Source organism: Antechinus flavipes, chromosome 3, assembly GCF_016432865.1.
Source record: "Antechinus flavipes isolate AdamAnt ecotype Samford, QLD, Australia chromosome 3, AdamAnt_v2, whole genome shotgun sequence".
In the NCBI taxonomy this organism is placed as follows: domain Eukaryota; kingdom Metazoa; phylum Chordata; class Mammalia; order Dasyuromorphia; family Dasyuridae; genus Antechinus; species Antechinus flavipes.
Genome location: NC_067400.1, coordinates 386721501 through 386737951, shown reverse-complemented (window position 1 = coordinate 386737951; position 16451 = coordinate 386721501). Strand labels below are relative to the sequence as shown.

The 16451-nt window shown below is 30.2% G+C and overlaps 1 protein-coding gene across 1 annotated transcript in view; it reads right to left on the bottom strand.

Annotated features, from left to right (window-relative positions):
* The window catches only part of LOC127554443 (GPI inositol-deacylase-like), an 81200-nt gene that overhangs the window by 42106 nt on the left and 22643 nt on the right, over positions 1-16451 (bottom strand). Inside the window, exons 12-17 of the mRNA XM_051985967.1 lie at positions 15586-15661; positions 11275-11348; positions 11129-11180; positions 10523-10589; positions 9258-9366; positions 7201-7239 (exon numbers count right to left, since the gene is read on the bottom strand). Coding sequence (XP_051841927.1) covers positions 7201-7239; positions 9258-9366; positions 10523-10589; positions 11129-11180; positions 11275-11348; positions 15586-15661 — 417 coding nt within the window. The remainder of the gene's footprint in view (positions 1-7200; positions 7240-9257; positions 9367-10522; positions 10590-11128; positions 11181-11274; positions 11349-15585; positions 15662-16451) is intronic.

Genomic DNA, 16451 nt, shown 5'->3' with positions numbered 1-16451 from the left:
ATATAAATGTACATACTAATCTCAATAAGAATAGTACAGAACCTCATAATTAAGTCATATAATTTCCAATTAATTCTCTGATTTAAAGTCAGATGACATTCTTAGAATATATATCTAACAGATTCCCAAAGTAGATCTTTATGGTAGGAGGAGATCAAATAAAACTATTTGATAGAACCTATATAACACAGCAAGTACCCCCAAAATTTCAAAATATTCAAAAAATTTCAAAAGACATTGAAAAAAAGTTTGATTGTGGATTTCTACATTCCAAATTGAGCTATACAATTAGAAAGACTCTAAAAATTATTTCTTCTGCAGCTGGTAGTTTAATCTCTACTTTTTCCCTTCATAAATGTAAATTATTTGAGGGAAATCAGGTTATAGTCACTGGAATCCAAATCTCTTCCAAATGCATTTTTTGTGAGTGAAAACTGTTATCACAGGCTAACTGAAGTATCCTCTCACAGAACAGAAAAACCAGGGCTAACCTGCCATCAAGGACATAAAACACTTTTCTAAAAACAAGGCTGAACTGAGTTTTCTGAACAAAATCTTAGTAATTGTTAAATTACTTAGTAAATGTTAAAACTGTGGATCCAGCTAACATTTTGGAATGACATTTTCAAGATCATACTATATCTAAGAAAGCCATAATTACAAAAATGAATGTCAGATTTCCTCTAAAGCACTTTTATAGGTCATGGTACCAACGTTTTGGCTAGGGTCTCTCTAGCTTTTATGCCACACAACTGATTAGAATCTTGATGAAAACAGGTCCTGGTAATCTGGTTTTATCATGAATGATTCCCAGAAATGATCTAAACTTGAGTATTATAAAAACAGACATGCATAATGAAACAATGGCAGGTTTTTTAAATGAAAAGACTTTTAAGATACTCCAAATGAAGCATAAACTGACTCATATCCAATTTTAGAACCTCTTTAGTTTATTAAGGGCATATCTGCTAAAGATAATCAAGGTAAAAATGCTTCTAACCTTTAAACTTTCCTGTTTGGGACTCCATGTGTTTAGACTCTCTTACATGTAGAGAAACATCTCTAAAAAGAGTTCAGTGAAAAATCAGGGAAATATTCTTTGTTGTCTTAACTAAAAGTACATTACCAATCCAGTTCACTTACTGGGTCCACAGCACCACCAACAGTTTTAGATTATGCAAATATATTGACTGTAGCTAAACTACAAGAGGCTGCCTAATGACATTTTTCCAAGACACTTCTGCAGTTGGAGTAAAACTTAAGAGAAAAGAGACAAAAAAAGAAAAAGAAATGGCAAGGAAGGGAACTGCTAGTTTGGCAAATGTACTTTGCATACAAAGACTGAGTGTTCCACACTGAAGTATATCTATTAAACAAGCTGCTCTAGTAAAAGAAAAGCAAAAAGACAAAAAAAAAAAAAAAAACTATATGAAAAAGAGAGGGGAAGGGAAAATCAAAGACTCAGAAACAATGAATCCCTCTTCCCCTCCCAAAAAAGGAAAAATCCAATAAAATACTGTCCAGGAACAGAAACAAAAAAGTGGGAAAAACTTTCCAAGTGTGAACATCCAACATGGTGCTTTAGATAATCCAACCCCAGTGTCCCTTCTACAAAATAAGTAACTGTAAGTAAACCTCTGGGTCCAACGTCAAAATTTGTGTTTATATATGTTGTGTCATAGACATTGATGGATTCTTTTCCAGTATTTTTAGATGTATGAAATACATAGGATGATAATGAAAATCAATTATGAACACTGAAATTCAATTGTCAAAAATATTAAAAACCACCCAAGTTTACAGGGGGCAGATTAGAATTTCTCACCTAAAAGAATCCATTATTGAGAGGAAAGAAGATTCACAGGCATCCTCTCTAAGAAGTGGTTATTCAGTCTGTGTGTGAAGGGAGAATTTACTACCTCCAAAAGCAGACCATTCCATTTTTTCAATAACTCCAATTGTTAAGAAGTATTGCCTTAGAACAAGGAAATCTAGGGGCAGCTAAATAGTACAGCAGATAGAGTACTCACCCTGAAGTTAGGAGGACCTAAATTTAAATACAGCCTTACTCAAGCCTTACTAGCTATATGAAGCTGGGCAAGTCACTCAACCTCAATTTACTTGCCAAAAACGAAACAAAACAAAAAAAATAAAAACCCAAAAACCCCAACAAGGATCCATATGTCTTTGCAACTTTTACCTAGTGTTTCTAGTCTTGTTGGACTACACAGAATATGTGTAATCCCTCTTTCCATGTGATAACTCTTCAAATCCTTAAAAGAACTATCATGTCATTTTATTTCACTCCATTCTTATCTTCTATATTATAAACATGCAGTTTCTTTAACTAATCCACAAGTAGCATGAATTTGAGGACCTTTACCATCCTGGTTGACCACTTTTAGATGCTTAAATGGGGCCCTTTCTTAAATGTGATGCTCCAAACTTAATGGATTACAGCAGATGTGATCTGACCTCCTTCCTTTTATAATAAAAGATTGCCATATTATCCTACTGGTTCATATTAAGCAAAAAGTTCACTAAAAGCTCCAGGTTATCTTCAAGTCTACTAATATTGTGCTGCCTAATTCAGTAAGAATTTTGGTAAGTAAGGAGTTACTTTGCCCAACTTTATGCTGATAAATTTTATAACATAAGTGAAATGGATGACTACCTCTAAAAATATAGGCTTTCCAGATTAACAGAGGAGAAAGTAAATTGCTTAAATAGTCCCATTTCAGAAAAAGAAATAGAACAAGCTATTAATCAACTCCCTAAGAAAAAATCCCCTGGATTTACATGTGAATTCTATCAAACATTTAAAGAACAATTAGCCCCAATGCTATATAAACTATTTGAAAAAATAGGAAATGAAGGAGTCCTACCAAATTCCTTTTATGACACAGACATGGTACTGATATCTAAACCAGGTAGGTTGAAAACAGAGAAAGAAAATTATAGACCAAACCCCCTAATGAATATTAAGTCTTAAACAAGATATTAGCAAAAAGACTACAGAAAATCATCCCCAGGATAATACACCATGATCAAGTAGGATTTATACCAGGAATGCAGGACTGGTTCAATATTAGGAAAACTATTAGTATAATTGACCATATTAACAACCAAATTAACAAAAACCATATGATCATTTCAATAGATGCAGAAAAAGCATTTGATAAAATCCAACATCCATTCCTATTAAAAACACTTGAGAGTATAGGAATAAATGGACTTTTCCTTAAAATAATCAGTAGCATCTATTTAAAACCATCAATAAGCATCATATGTAATGGGGATAAACTGCAACCATTCCCAATAAGATCAGGAGTTTAACAAGAGTTGCCCACTATCACCATTACTATTCAATATTGTATTAGAAATGCTAGCTTTGGCAGAGTTGAGAAAGAGATTAAAAGAATTAGAGTAGGTAATGAGGAAATTATCACTCTTTTGCTGATGATATGATGGTATACTTAGAGAACCCCAGAGATTCCATTAAAAAGCTATTAGAAATAATCCAAACCTTTAGCAGAATTGCAGGATACAAAATAACCCACATAAGTCATCAGTCTTCTTATATATTACTAACAAAATCCAATAGTTAGAAATACAAAGAGAAATTCCATTTAAAATAACTACCAATAGTATAAAATATTTAGGAATCTATCTGCCAAGGGAAAATCAGGAGCTACATGAGCAAAACTATATAACATTTTCCACAAAAATAAAGTCAGATCTAACCAACTGGAAAAATATTAAATGCTCTTGGATAGGGTAAGCAAATATAATAAAAATGACAATACTACCTAAACTAATCTATTTATTTAGCGCTATACCAATCAGACTCCCAAAAAACTATTTTAATGACCTAGAAAAAAATAACAACAAAGTTCATATGGAAAAACAAAAGGTCAAGAATTTCAAGGGAACTAATAAAAAAAAAATCAAATGAAGGTGGCCTAGCTGTACCAGATCTAAAATTATATTATAAAGCAGTGGTTACCAAAACCATTTGGTATAGGCTAAGAAATACACTAGTTGATCAGTGGAATAGTTTAGGTTCAAAGGACAAAACAGTCAATAACTTTAATAAGCTAGTGTTTGACAAAACCAAAGACCCCAGCTTTTGGGATAAGAATTCACTGTTCGACAAAAACTGCTGGGAAAATTTGAAATTAGTATGGCAGAAACTAGGCATTGACCCACACTTAACACCATATACCAAGATAAGGTCAAAATGGGTTCATGACCTAGGCATAAAGAATGAGATTATAAATAAATTAGAAGAACATAGGATAGTTTACCTCTCAGATCTGTGGAAGAAGAAAGAATTTATGACCAAAGAAGAACTAGAGATCATTATTCATCACAAAATAGAAAATTTTGATTATATCAAATTGAAAAGTTTTTGTACAAACAAAAACTAATCCAGACAAGATTAGAAGAGAAGCAATAAACTGAGAAAACATTTTTACAGTCAAAGGTTCTGATAAAGGCCTCATTTCCAAAATATATAGAGAACTGACTCTAATTTACATATAATTATACATGTATATCTCCAAATGATAAATGGTCAAAGGATATGAACAGACAACTCTCAGATGAAGAAATTGAAACTTGATTGAATCATCTCACTAGATTTTGAATATTTTAGAGCTTAGGCATCTAATATACAGCCTATCTAAGTTGTGTGCTTCAACAAAATTCTTACTGAGTTAGCTTGGAGTCAGGAAATTCAAATCTGGCCTCAGACAGTTATTAGTTGTATGACCTGGATAAATCACTTTATCCTGTTTGTTCAATTTTCTCATCTGTAAAATGAACTGGAAAAGAAAATAGCAAACTACTTCAGTACCTTTGCTAAGAAAACCCAAAAAAGGGTCATGAAGAATCAGACAAGATTGAAAAAGGACTGAACAACAATTAGCTTCTATTCTGAAAACTTTCTACACATATACTTGGGGCACAATGTCTAGATACACATTTTAATACTTCCATGAATTTGTGATGTCAAGTTGAGTTCTTCCACCAAGTGATTTTGGCATTTTTTCCATGTTTTCTTAACCTGAGCAACCATACTTCTAGTCACATCCTCTTATCCTGAACAGGGGTCCACCTAATGTGCTCAGGATCTGTTGATATTGCATGATTTCCAATGTTGAAAGGAAACTGTTTAGCTGTAATCTCTCATTCTATCTATACATCAGACATTAAATACATTTTTAAAAAAACTGAGTTATAGACTTCCAGGAGCCAAAATGATGGAATAAGCAATAAATTGCTCTAATTTTTTCATATTCACCTCCAAACAACTATAAATAGAGCCCCCAAACAAATCTTGGAATGGAAGAAACAGCAAAAGGAAAGGGGGAAACAATCTTTTAGTCCAAGAAACTTGGAAGATTGGCAAGAAAGATCTGTCTCATTCAAGTAAAAGGGTAATGAACTATAAGACAGGAAGCATCCCAGCAAGTCAGCAGTAAGCCTCATTCAGCAAACAAGTCAGAACAAATACCAACACCAGGACCATCCACATACCTCAGCACAGTCAAGAAATTAGGCAGATTCTTCAGCATAGATGCAGGCTAACAAGGAGCCTCTAGCTCCCAAACTGATGTGTGTTTTCAGTGTAGCCCAGTGAAACACCTTTACCCCTATCTCAGCATGTAGAACATGGAAAAAGGTAATAATGATGCCTATTAAAACACTTTTCTGTCAAGCTTGTTACTTGAAGTTTGTTTCCCATGATACAAATTTTTTTCAATTTTACTATATCTAGATTTCAAAACACAAATAAAAAAAGAATAAAATAATGGAAAACAAACTTCAGAATTTTCCTGACCAAACAAATTAAAAATATACCTCTTTTCTTCTTCCTGTATATCTATGTTTCAACTTGATTAAACAACTTATTATTTTTTTCAAAAAACAAGTCATAGTAATTATGTAATAATCTATCCTGACAAAGCATGGTACTATAGTGCAGTGGATAGAGCACCAGTCCTGAAGTCAGGAGAACCTGAGTTCAAATCTGGCCTCAGATACTTAACACTTCCTGGCTGTGTGACCCTGGGCAAGTCACTTAACCCCAATTGCCTCAGCAAAAAAAAGAAAAAAGATACAAATAATATTAACTGAGTCAATGAATTCTAGATATTTTTATGGATATTTAAAAAAAATTGTTCCCTTGACATTCATAACTTTTTTATCACTAATCATATGCTGCAATTATTTCACTTACAAGCATGAATTAAAAGGTTCTCTTTATATATGCATATATAGATGCTCTTGTAAATTCTTAATTTTTTAATAATATTTGCTCTCATGTTTATTAATGACACATTTCTGATATGTTATGATGACTTTTAGTATCATTCTGAATGCACAGATTCAGTCTATAAAGCCAAGTCTGTCACCTAGAATTCTTCTAGGAAAAGAAATAATATAAGTTATTTCACAAAGTCTTCTTCTGGCTATCATGCGTAAGAAATGAAATGGTAATATTTAATTTGAATTTTTAAAACAAATAGAAAAGCTAAAAGATACTTTCAGTTTCCTAATATATATACTTGGGCAGATTTAAGTGTGGTTTTTGTATAGATTCTCTCTCTCTCTCTCTCTCTCTCTCTTTATATATATATATATATATATATATATATATATATATACACATACAAATTTTTTTAAGATTTTACTATATCTACATTTCAAAGCACAAGTAAAAAGGAATAAAACAATGGAAAACAAGCTTCAAATAACAAGCTTGAGAGAAAAGTGTTTTATTAAGTATCTATCCCCCCCTTTTTTTTATTATATTAACACTAAACTTATTTGTGTTGTCATATTTATAACAGTGCTGTTTTGTTAACCTGTCACTGTAACAAAAGCTATTGGTCTGGGAATTTTATAAAGATAGAGCAAGTAAATTCAAGATGATTCAATACATTTATAAAGAATAAAATTCTTCATCTCTTCTGTTCACCAAAATATAAATATAAAAAAGTTACTCTAAAGTATTTCTAAATTTTATAACAAGCATAACATTTTACAATACTTAATATTACATAATAAAGTAAAAGAATTTATTAATTCATTTAAGAATCAGAATGTCATTTCTTATTTATAGCAAAGGTATAAATCTTATATAAATATAACTCAAAAGAAAAAAAAATGTAATTAACTAGTAGAATTCCTTACCTGTCCAAGAATTTGTAAAAACGAAGTTCTAACTGTTATCTAATTAAAAAAAAATTTCAATAGTATGTCAGTATTATTTTTATACATTGAAGAAATTATTATGATAAATGTTCTTACCTGGTACTACATGAACCAGAACTATTAAACTTATAACTCCAAACAACTTCAGAATGTATAGTGGTTATAATTTTTAAAAATCCCTAAAGTACTCTACAATCTTGAAAGTTTAGCAGTCTAAAGTATCAGAACTTAAATAGAACTTCTATGTACTTGTGTGTAGGTTTACATGTTTGGATTATTTCTGGGGCAAAGAATAGTTTGGCATAATGGCTAGAGTGCTAAACTTACAGTCAGGAAAACCTCAATTCAAATACTTCCCCTGACATTAGCTGGGTGATGATGGGCAGAAACTTTAGCCTCTTTTACCTTCTGACAGCTCCTTACTATATAACTCATAGAGATACAGACACACTATGATAACTCTGAATCTTCTCTTATTCATTTCTTTTTTACACTTAAATTCTTTGAAAATAGGAATTCAACATCTGATATTTAATGCTTTGGTGATTTACAATTTCTCTGATGTAGGTATTCCTGTCAGTCTGCAGTTTTTAACCCTCCTATTACTTGTCTTCAAAAGATGCTGTGGTCAAAAAATTAAGCTCCCTGTAGCCAACATAATTGTACTAGGTTCTACAACTAAAATTACTAATAATTATTTAGATTAACCTGAATATATTATTCTACAGACATGGCCATGACCATGACAGATGGCTCATTGAATGAATAAATTTAGAAATTATATAAAACTTTGTAAGGAAAAATAATTATTTGTAAACTAATCATGTTACTTCAACATCTGAGGTCAAGGTTAAATACTGCACATGATTTTGCTAATTCTGAGTAAACTTTATAAAGAAAGACACAACGCCAAAAAGAAATAGTACTAGGCTGAGTAAATTAAAGGTTAAAATATGAATAAATTCATTATTAATTATCCCTGTATACACAGAAAATGAATTCATATTATAATACTAAGAATAAGGGAAGAAAAGCTTTTTGGAAGAACAAAAATATTGAGTAATAGACACCCCCAAATTTTTTAAAGTGTTAAAAAAGGCAAGCTTTTAAATGCACCCAGTAGTTTTATTTCTAATATCTAATATAATTATTTAAATAACAAAATCAAGTATTTTTCTTTTAATTTGGATTTAGTTAAGTTTTATATCATAACATGAAATATTATTATGAGAAAATACATTTAAAATGTGACATTACAAAAATCTTATTTCAGAAGTATCTTAAGAATTCAAGACTTCTTACAAAACTATAATATATTATGGGGTTAATAAAACCATTTTTACCTTTTATCTTTGGTCAGTTCTAAGATTTCTAAATTGAATCACTGATACAAGTTTGACCTTGACTTTATTTTGACTAAGGAACAAGTCCCTTCTCTCAAAAAATCTACCATTCAGCAAGGAAGAAATTCTTGGCACTTAACACCAATTCAAATTCACCCTATGGGAATTTCCACAAAGCAAGCAAATATTTAGTTTAAAAGCAAAATTGAGAAGAACTGAAAAAATATTTCATGTGCATAAATGGCATCACTATTGTAAAATAATATTCTTAATATTTTATTTTATGACTTATTTTATTTTTATGTATTTAATTCAGGAACTAAGATAAAGTTAATAGACAAAAATAAGATGTCAAGAACATATATAGGGAACAGCTTTACATGAGTTTTTATTTATAAAGACTATAATAATATTATATGTTTTAAACCAGAGGTGTCAAATAGCAGGTACCTATCCTCCCAAATGTACCAGAATCTGATTAAAAGGAAATAGAAATTGGAAAGCAAAATAAATAAAAATACACATAATATTAACTTGTAATTTTATAAGTCAATATGCAGCTTGCAAGAGATCTGTTTTTATTTGAGTTGGACATCAGTGTTTTAGACAATTATCTGAAGAAATCATAAAAATATATCAAATATTACCCAAATAAATTCCCTTTACATGTAATAAGAGTTAAAGATTTGTTACCTCATAGCGACAATCTGATGATGTAAACATATGGAACACTGCTACATGGCTATCATTTTCTGGTTGTGCAACATGTAGTTTTAAAGAAATTTCAGTAGAAGTTGGGGCTCTGAAATGAGAAATGAATTACTCATTCTTCAATAAAAAGTAAGTGCAATGGATATTTCCAATAAATGCAGCAAAAAAAGCTTACAACTAGGGTGGAGCTGATGGTGACATCTAAATAGAAAACTTAAGAAAGATAGATATTTTCACTGAATTGTCTGGAAAGAATTCACATTAATAACTATTATTATTTTTATATCACTTCAAGGATTATAAAGAACTCTAATAAACTACCTCATTTTATTCTTATCACAATGCTATAAGATAAAAATTATAGTTATTATCCCTGTTTTGCAGATGAGAAAATTGAGGCTTAGAGAAGCCCTTTCCCCAAAGACAATAAAAGAAACCACCCTTTACTCTAGATCTAAGACCTTTCTATTATACCACAGTTTTGTTTTTTTCCCCCAAAGAGATTTTAATTTTTATTTTTTAAAGCTTTTTATTTTCAAAACATATGCACGGATAATTTTTCAACATTGACCCTTGTGTTTCAGATTTTCCCCTCCTTCCCCTCACCCCCTCCCTTACATGACAAGCAATCCAATATATGTTATATATGTTAAATCCAATATATGTAAACATATTCATACAATTATCTTGCTACATTCGATCAAAAAGGAAAAAAAATGAGTAAGAAAACAAAATGCAAGTGAACAACAACAGTGAGAATATTATATTGTGATCCACACTCGGTTCCTACAGTTCTTTCTTTGGGTGTAGATGGCTCCCTTCATCACAAGATCACTGGAGCTGGCCTCAATCATCTCATTGTTGGAAAGAACCATTTCCATCAGAATTGATCATAGTATAATAATGACTTTGTCATGTACAATGATCTCCTTACACCACGCTGTTTCATTCATCTATTCATTCAATAAACAATTCTTAAGCAACTATTATATTGCCAAGTGCTTTAGATGTTACAAATATACAAACAAATATTTCCTTTCCTCTTAGAAGTGGCTGGTTATCCAAATCAAGTTAACCATAACATATTTGTCAATATTAAAAATGAAGCAAAATACCAGAGAAAACAAAGTATTCTACTTAAGATGTACCATGTAATTTGTCCATATGATTTTTAGTGAGTAAACCAAGATAGCATATAAGCTATCTGAAAAACATCAATTCTATGATAAATTTCTTTAGAGACTTACTTTGAAGAAATCATCATATCTTCATGGGACCAAGGAATATGGAGTCTGAAAACATTATTTTTTTCTACTGTCACAAAAATAAGAGAAATATATCATTAATTATTGCCATGTCACCAAAATTAATATAATCTACTGTAGTTCAAAATCACATCTAAATAAAATGTATGAAAGACTCTGACAATTCCTTCTTGGCCACAAGAAAACTTTTCTAATCATTGTAATTAATTTTTTAGCACCAGGGATGTTATCAATTCTAAACAAAGATGATAAGAATATAACTAATTATGATGATTTTATAAATTAATGTATTTCTGAATATAATAATTGCTTGCTGATTTAACTCAATACTAATTTAACTCAAAACTAAGAAACTGGAAAATTGCCAAACAGCTAAAACTTAGCTATCATAAAGTCTAATGAATCACAATCTTCCTTAAATTCTGAAACCAAGAACTAAAGAATTCTAAAGTGATTATAAATCAGTCTATAAGAGTTTAAATACCTCTTATATATTTTTCAATAAGCTAAATATTTTAAGGAAAAAAATAAAAACAATCAATTAAGTAACTTTTCTTGTATACCTTATTTTAGGGGAAATAAAATTACCTTTGGTTGATGCGCATTTGCTCTTTATATCAATTTTGAAAGCTTGGTATATCTAAGCACAATTTTTAAAAAGAAAAATTTATTTACTTATATGCCCCAAATAGAAAATATAAAATCTTTCTTTTTTCTTTCCCTAGAATTGTTACCTGTCCAAAGTTCATGAGTGGTACAGTGTAGAACAAGCCATTTGAATTTAATTTGATCTGTCTTGAAGTTAATCCTGTTGAATTAATTAATTAAAAATCTAGTTTTAATTAGACTGATTATCAAAGAATCACAGACTGAAAAAAATTAAGTCAATATAGTAACAAAATTTATTAAAAAAAAACAATTAAGAAAAATACATGTTACTAATGAGAGAACAGGAACCTAAATTAGTTATCACTAAGTTAATATTTGTGTTAGTAATAACAAGTATTGTTAGTTTACCTTTGAACAATTTCTTTTAAAAAGCAAACTTTAATTTTAAAATTTAAAAAAAGCAAAATTTAATAGCAAACTTCTTATTTAATAATCAAATAAATCATTCAAGAAATCTATATTAAGTGCTTACTATACAAAAGATACAAAAAAAGTACTACAACAGTAATGTTTACCTATTAAAGACAGGAAATTTTTAAAACACTCATTTATATATAAAAAGCTGCCAAATTAGCAGAAGTTAAAATTGTCTGAGTTGGCCCTTTAATAACAATTCAAATTATTTTTTCACTAAAGTAGTACCTTTACCAGACAACTCCTGATTTGTTTCCATTACTATTAGTACTTGAATATAATAAAATTATTACACTACTGCACTCAATATAGTCTATAATACAGATAATCCTTTCCCAAAACGAGTTTTAATGAGACTTTGTTTAATAAGAAAATATCATGAACTTACAGAAAATCAGAAAAACTAAAACAAATTTTTAAAAATCTTTAAATTTGGGACTAGAAAGAACTTCTCATTTTTATAGATGAAACTGAAACCCAGAGAAGTGAAACTTTTTAGTTAATGTCATACAAATCTTATTGATAGGTAGGTATATACTTCTCTATATAAGTAGTAAAGCTTGAAATAGAAGCTAGAGCTTTTTCAAAGAGAAAGAGCTTTGTTTCTTTGTCTCTTACAACAATAGGGTCAAACAAAAAAAATGGGAGATCATAACTGCACAGGGTGTATATTCAGTTTTAAAATATATTATTTATGCTTTGTTATAATTTTACTTATTTTATTAAATATTTCTTAATTATATTATAATCAGATTTGGTCTCACTTGGCAGTCCTGTGAGCTACATGTGGCCCTCATGTTTGACACTTCTGCCTTACAACAGGCAAGAGACTCTTAAACACTTTAAAACTTAAAACTTCTGTCTTGAAGACAGAAATGTATTCCTTCCATAGGTGGGAATGTTTGTTATACACGTTCTAGATTTTTGTTTAAAAAAGAAATGTTTGAATTTTGATCAGACATACCTATTCACAAGGAATATTTAAATTGAAACAGAATAGGGAGGCTATAAGGTAAAGGTTCCTTAAGTCATGACACATACTTTGATAAATTGTTGGAGAATTCATATTGTCAAAAAGGTTTAGCTTTTATTACTGAAAAGTCATGGAAGACTGATAAAATACTAATTCATATAATACTTTTCAACTTTGGGAAGTTTTCATATCCATTATCTGATCAGATTCTCATCACTGACTTGGACAATGCAAGTATCATTTCCATTTTACAGATGGGGAAAATGAAGCTCAAGAGTTGATGTGATTTATCTAAAGGCTTATAAGAAATAGGAAGTAGAGCGATAACTCAAAATCAATTGTCCTCACAGTTCAGTCATCTTCCATGTCAGCACTTCCCAAACTATATTCTATGAAATCTTTATGCTCTACAAATGATGAAAAAAGGGTTTCATGACAAAATGTCAAATAGAAAAAAAAATTTCCCTCTAAAGGATTTAATGTGAAATCTGTAATTACACTTATTGTTCAGTAATCTTACATAAACAATAACTTGAGTTTTGCATAATTTGCTCTAAATGTTCCAATTCTCCTTTATTCCTGAGAAATATCATTTTCACAGAGTTCCTGAAACAGATTTTTAAGATTCTGTCATTGTACTTCAAACCCTACAATTGTTCACTGGTCAAATTTAGTTTGGGAAATACTTACCCATACCATATTATCTGAGGAAATACACAAAACATACATGAACAACTTTTTTTCAAAGCTACACTGTGTAACAAATGGTATTACCATCACTTCTTGAATTCAGGAAAAAAATAATTTCCTTCAATGGGAAATAAAAAACAAACTTAGAAGGTGTAATGGAAGTACTACATCCTAGTTTCAGTAGGTTTATATTTGCCCTTTAGCAACTATTTGGGAAAATATGACAAAATAACCATTAAACTTAACTTCCTTTTTCAATTCTCACGCCACTGAATAGCCTGTCTGGGTACTAAGATCTTGTAATGGTGACTATATGTAAAGGAAAGTTACCAAGGCATAAATTTGTGCAAAAATCATGGTTTGCTGAATACTAGTCTGACAAATTATGTCACAGGTTATACTTCCCAAAAACTAGATTACCACAGATTGAAATTAAAAGTGGTCAAAAGTCAATTCACAGGGTGCAAGTATTATTATCTTCATTTTAAAGATAAAAAGTAGTCATAGAATAAATGACTTGTCCAACTTTGTTGTTGTTGCTATTTCAGTCATTTTTTTAGGTGTGTTCTATTCTTTGTGAACTCATTTGTATTCTTGGTAAAGAGAATGGAGTGATTTGCCATTTCCATCTCCAGCTCATTTTACAAATGAGGAAACTGAAGCAAACAAGATTAATTGCATGGGATCACAGTTAGGAAGCGTCTGAGACCAAATTTGGACTCCAAGCCCAGCATTCTATCCACTGTGTCCCCTAGTTGCCCTATGCCCAAATCTAGCACTTGTTGAAATCTGAATTACTCAAAGAGAAATGCAATAAACCTTTAAATTTTTCAGAGTATTGTCATAAGAAATTTTCAATAGGAAAAAGAGGAACTAGGTTAGAAGCTAATCATACAATATCCACCTAAATCTAATAGAAATATATATTTTAAACCAAGGGCATGGATAAGCAAGTAGACAGCATTTATATTAAAGGTAATTACATTAATTTAGAAATGTAGCTAGCAATTTAGAGAACAGGACAAAAGGCATTAGGATAAAAATTAAGAAATAGAACAAAAACATTTCTGGTAAACTGAAGAAAAATGCCCAACAAAAGCTGGAGAAAACTTAGTAAGAATAAAAAATTTGTACATATTGGTATAAATAATACCAAGGAGAAATAATGAAGGACTGAATGCCTATATAGCACTTACTTTTATCCTTGGCTTATTCACATTGTTTAAAAAAAAAAAAAACTATTGCAGGAGACATATAACATTGCAGTTCTCTCTGTATAATTGGTTTTTAGCATCTTGATTTCTTTGACTTAAATTTTAGGATTTTTATTTTGGATAATACATTTGCACTTAAAATTTACATATTTTACTTCCTTTTAATTTAAAAGAATAAGCTGGAATAATTTTTCAGTCATGTACACAAAGATGCGTACATAAATTTTATCAAGTTAAAATTTTTTGCCACATCATATTTTCTTTCAAAATCATATATTGGGATGGCATAGTCTGATTAAGGGTTAGCCTTGGTGTTTTTCTAAGAAATGAGGCCTAACCTGAAAAGAGGATTTTCCTTAAAATAGCACTTTTTTCTCTCACATAGAACATAAAGAACATTTTAGAGAAATCTTAGAAAGATAGGAGGAAGAGGAAGATCTCATAACAGGGCAGCATAGCACAAGCCAACATACATAGCATATGTAAAAACAAAATTAAAAAAAATAAACCCACACAGCAACTAATGTAATTTGCAAATCAATGTGATTATTATGGAGAATAGACAATTCTTCCAAAGGTCATTTCAGAGCATTGGCTCACTGTGATGTAAGCATTCATATTCATAGCCACTTCTCACATTTACACAGATATAACAGTGTGGTAGAAGAACAGGAAGTTAGTGAGGACACATGGATTCAAGCTTAAGTATTGGTACTTATGATCTGTGCAAATCACATTTTCTCTGAGATTCTGTTTTCTTACTTGGAAACTGGGGAATAAGTTCTACTGATTTTATAGAATTATATATATAGAATCATATAATTGAGAACTCTTCATAAAGCACCATAACCATGAGAAGTTAAATTATTATGTTTGCTTTGAACAGTTTTTATGCTGCCTCGGTTAAACAATAAATAATTTTTAGCACAACACAAGGAAGCAGGCTCCAGTGCCTCTTACTCGTCAGAAGGAATCCGGCACACAGGCAAAAGATACTTTGAAACTAAAAAATATAAAATAATCTGTTAAAGATATTCTGTTACAAATAAAAGTACTTTTAAGATTTGCAGAAACAAGATACCTACCAAAGGAAAAGAGATGAGTTACAGGAAGCTGTACAGTTCTTAATTCTATGTGAAATAATTCACAGTCTACAACAAACTGGGGGGAAAAACACACACATATACAAAAAAAAACCTTACTGGTAAAACTGAACTTATAGTAAGGTGCTAACTGAGTGAAGGGTGACTAAATAAAATGTAAAAATTCACAAAATTCAGCCTCTAAACAAGAAATATCAACAACACCAATGACTGTTAACTATTTCAATGTAACAATTAATATAAGTTGCAAAATAATCTCTATTAAATTTTAATTTTAAATGAAAAATTTTAAAGAAAATTTGATATAACATATTTCATTTAACTTTTCTGATATATTAAAGTTATTATGATTTATAGAAAAGGAGCAACAGCAAAGTCTCTTTAAATAGCAAGTTTGCCTATAATTTTTGAGTATTTTTAGAAAATCACATACTTAGCAGATAGGCTGAGCAAAAGGAAAGGGAAAGAATATCAAAAATACCTCAGAAACTACTAACAAATGAGGATGAATTATAAATGAACACACTGTTTTACTGAAAGTCTAAGTCAAAAAGAAAATGTAGCTTGATCTACACACTTACAAGATATATCTATTGTATATAGTCAGTAAAGAAAACAAATTATAAAATATTTTGGTAAGTTTATTGTAGCTCATATATGTATGGTTGATTTGTAATTATGGAATACTTCAGGATAACAGTGCTTATTGTAAAGTAAGAGGAAGGCAGTAAATTGAAAGAACTTCCTAAAGAAATAAATAAAAAATTGTTGAAATTTAAGGAAAAGCTGTAAAACATTTAAATCTACCTCAAGTGACACAACACTCTGGAAAATAAAGATCTTACATT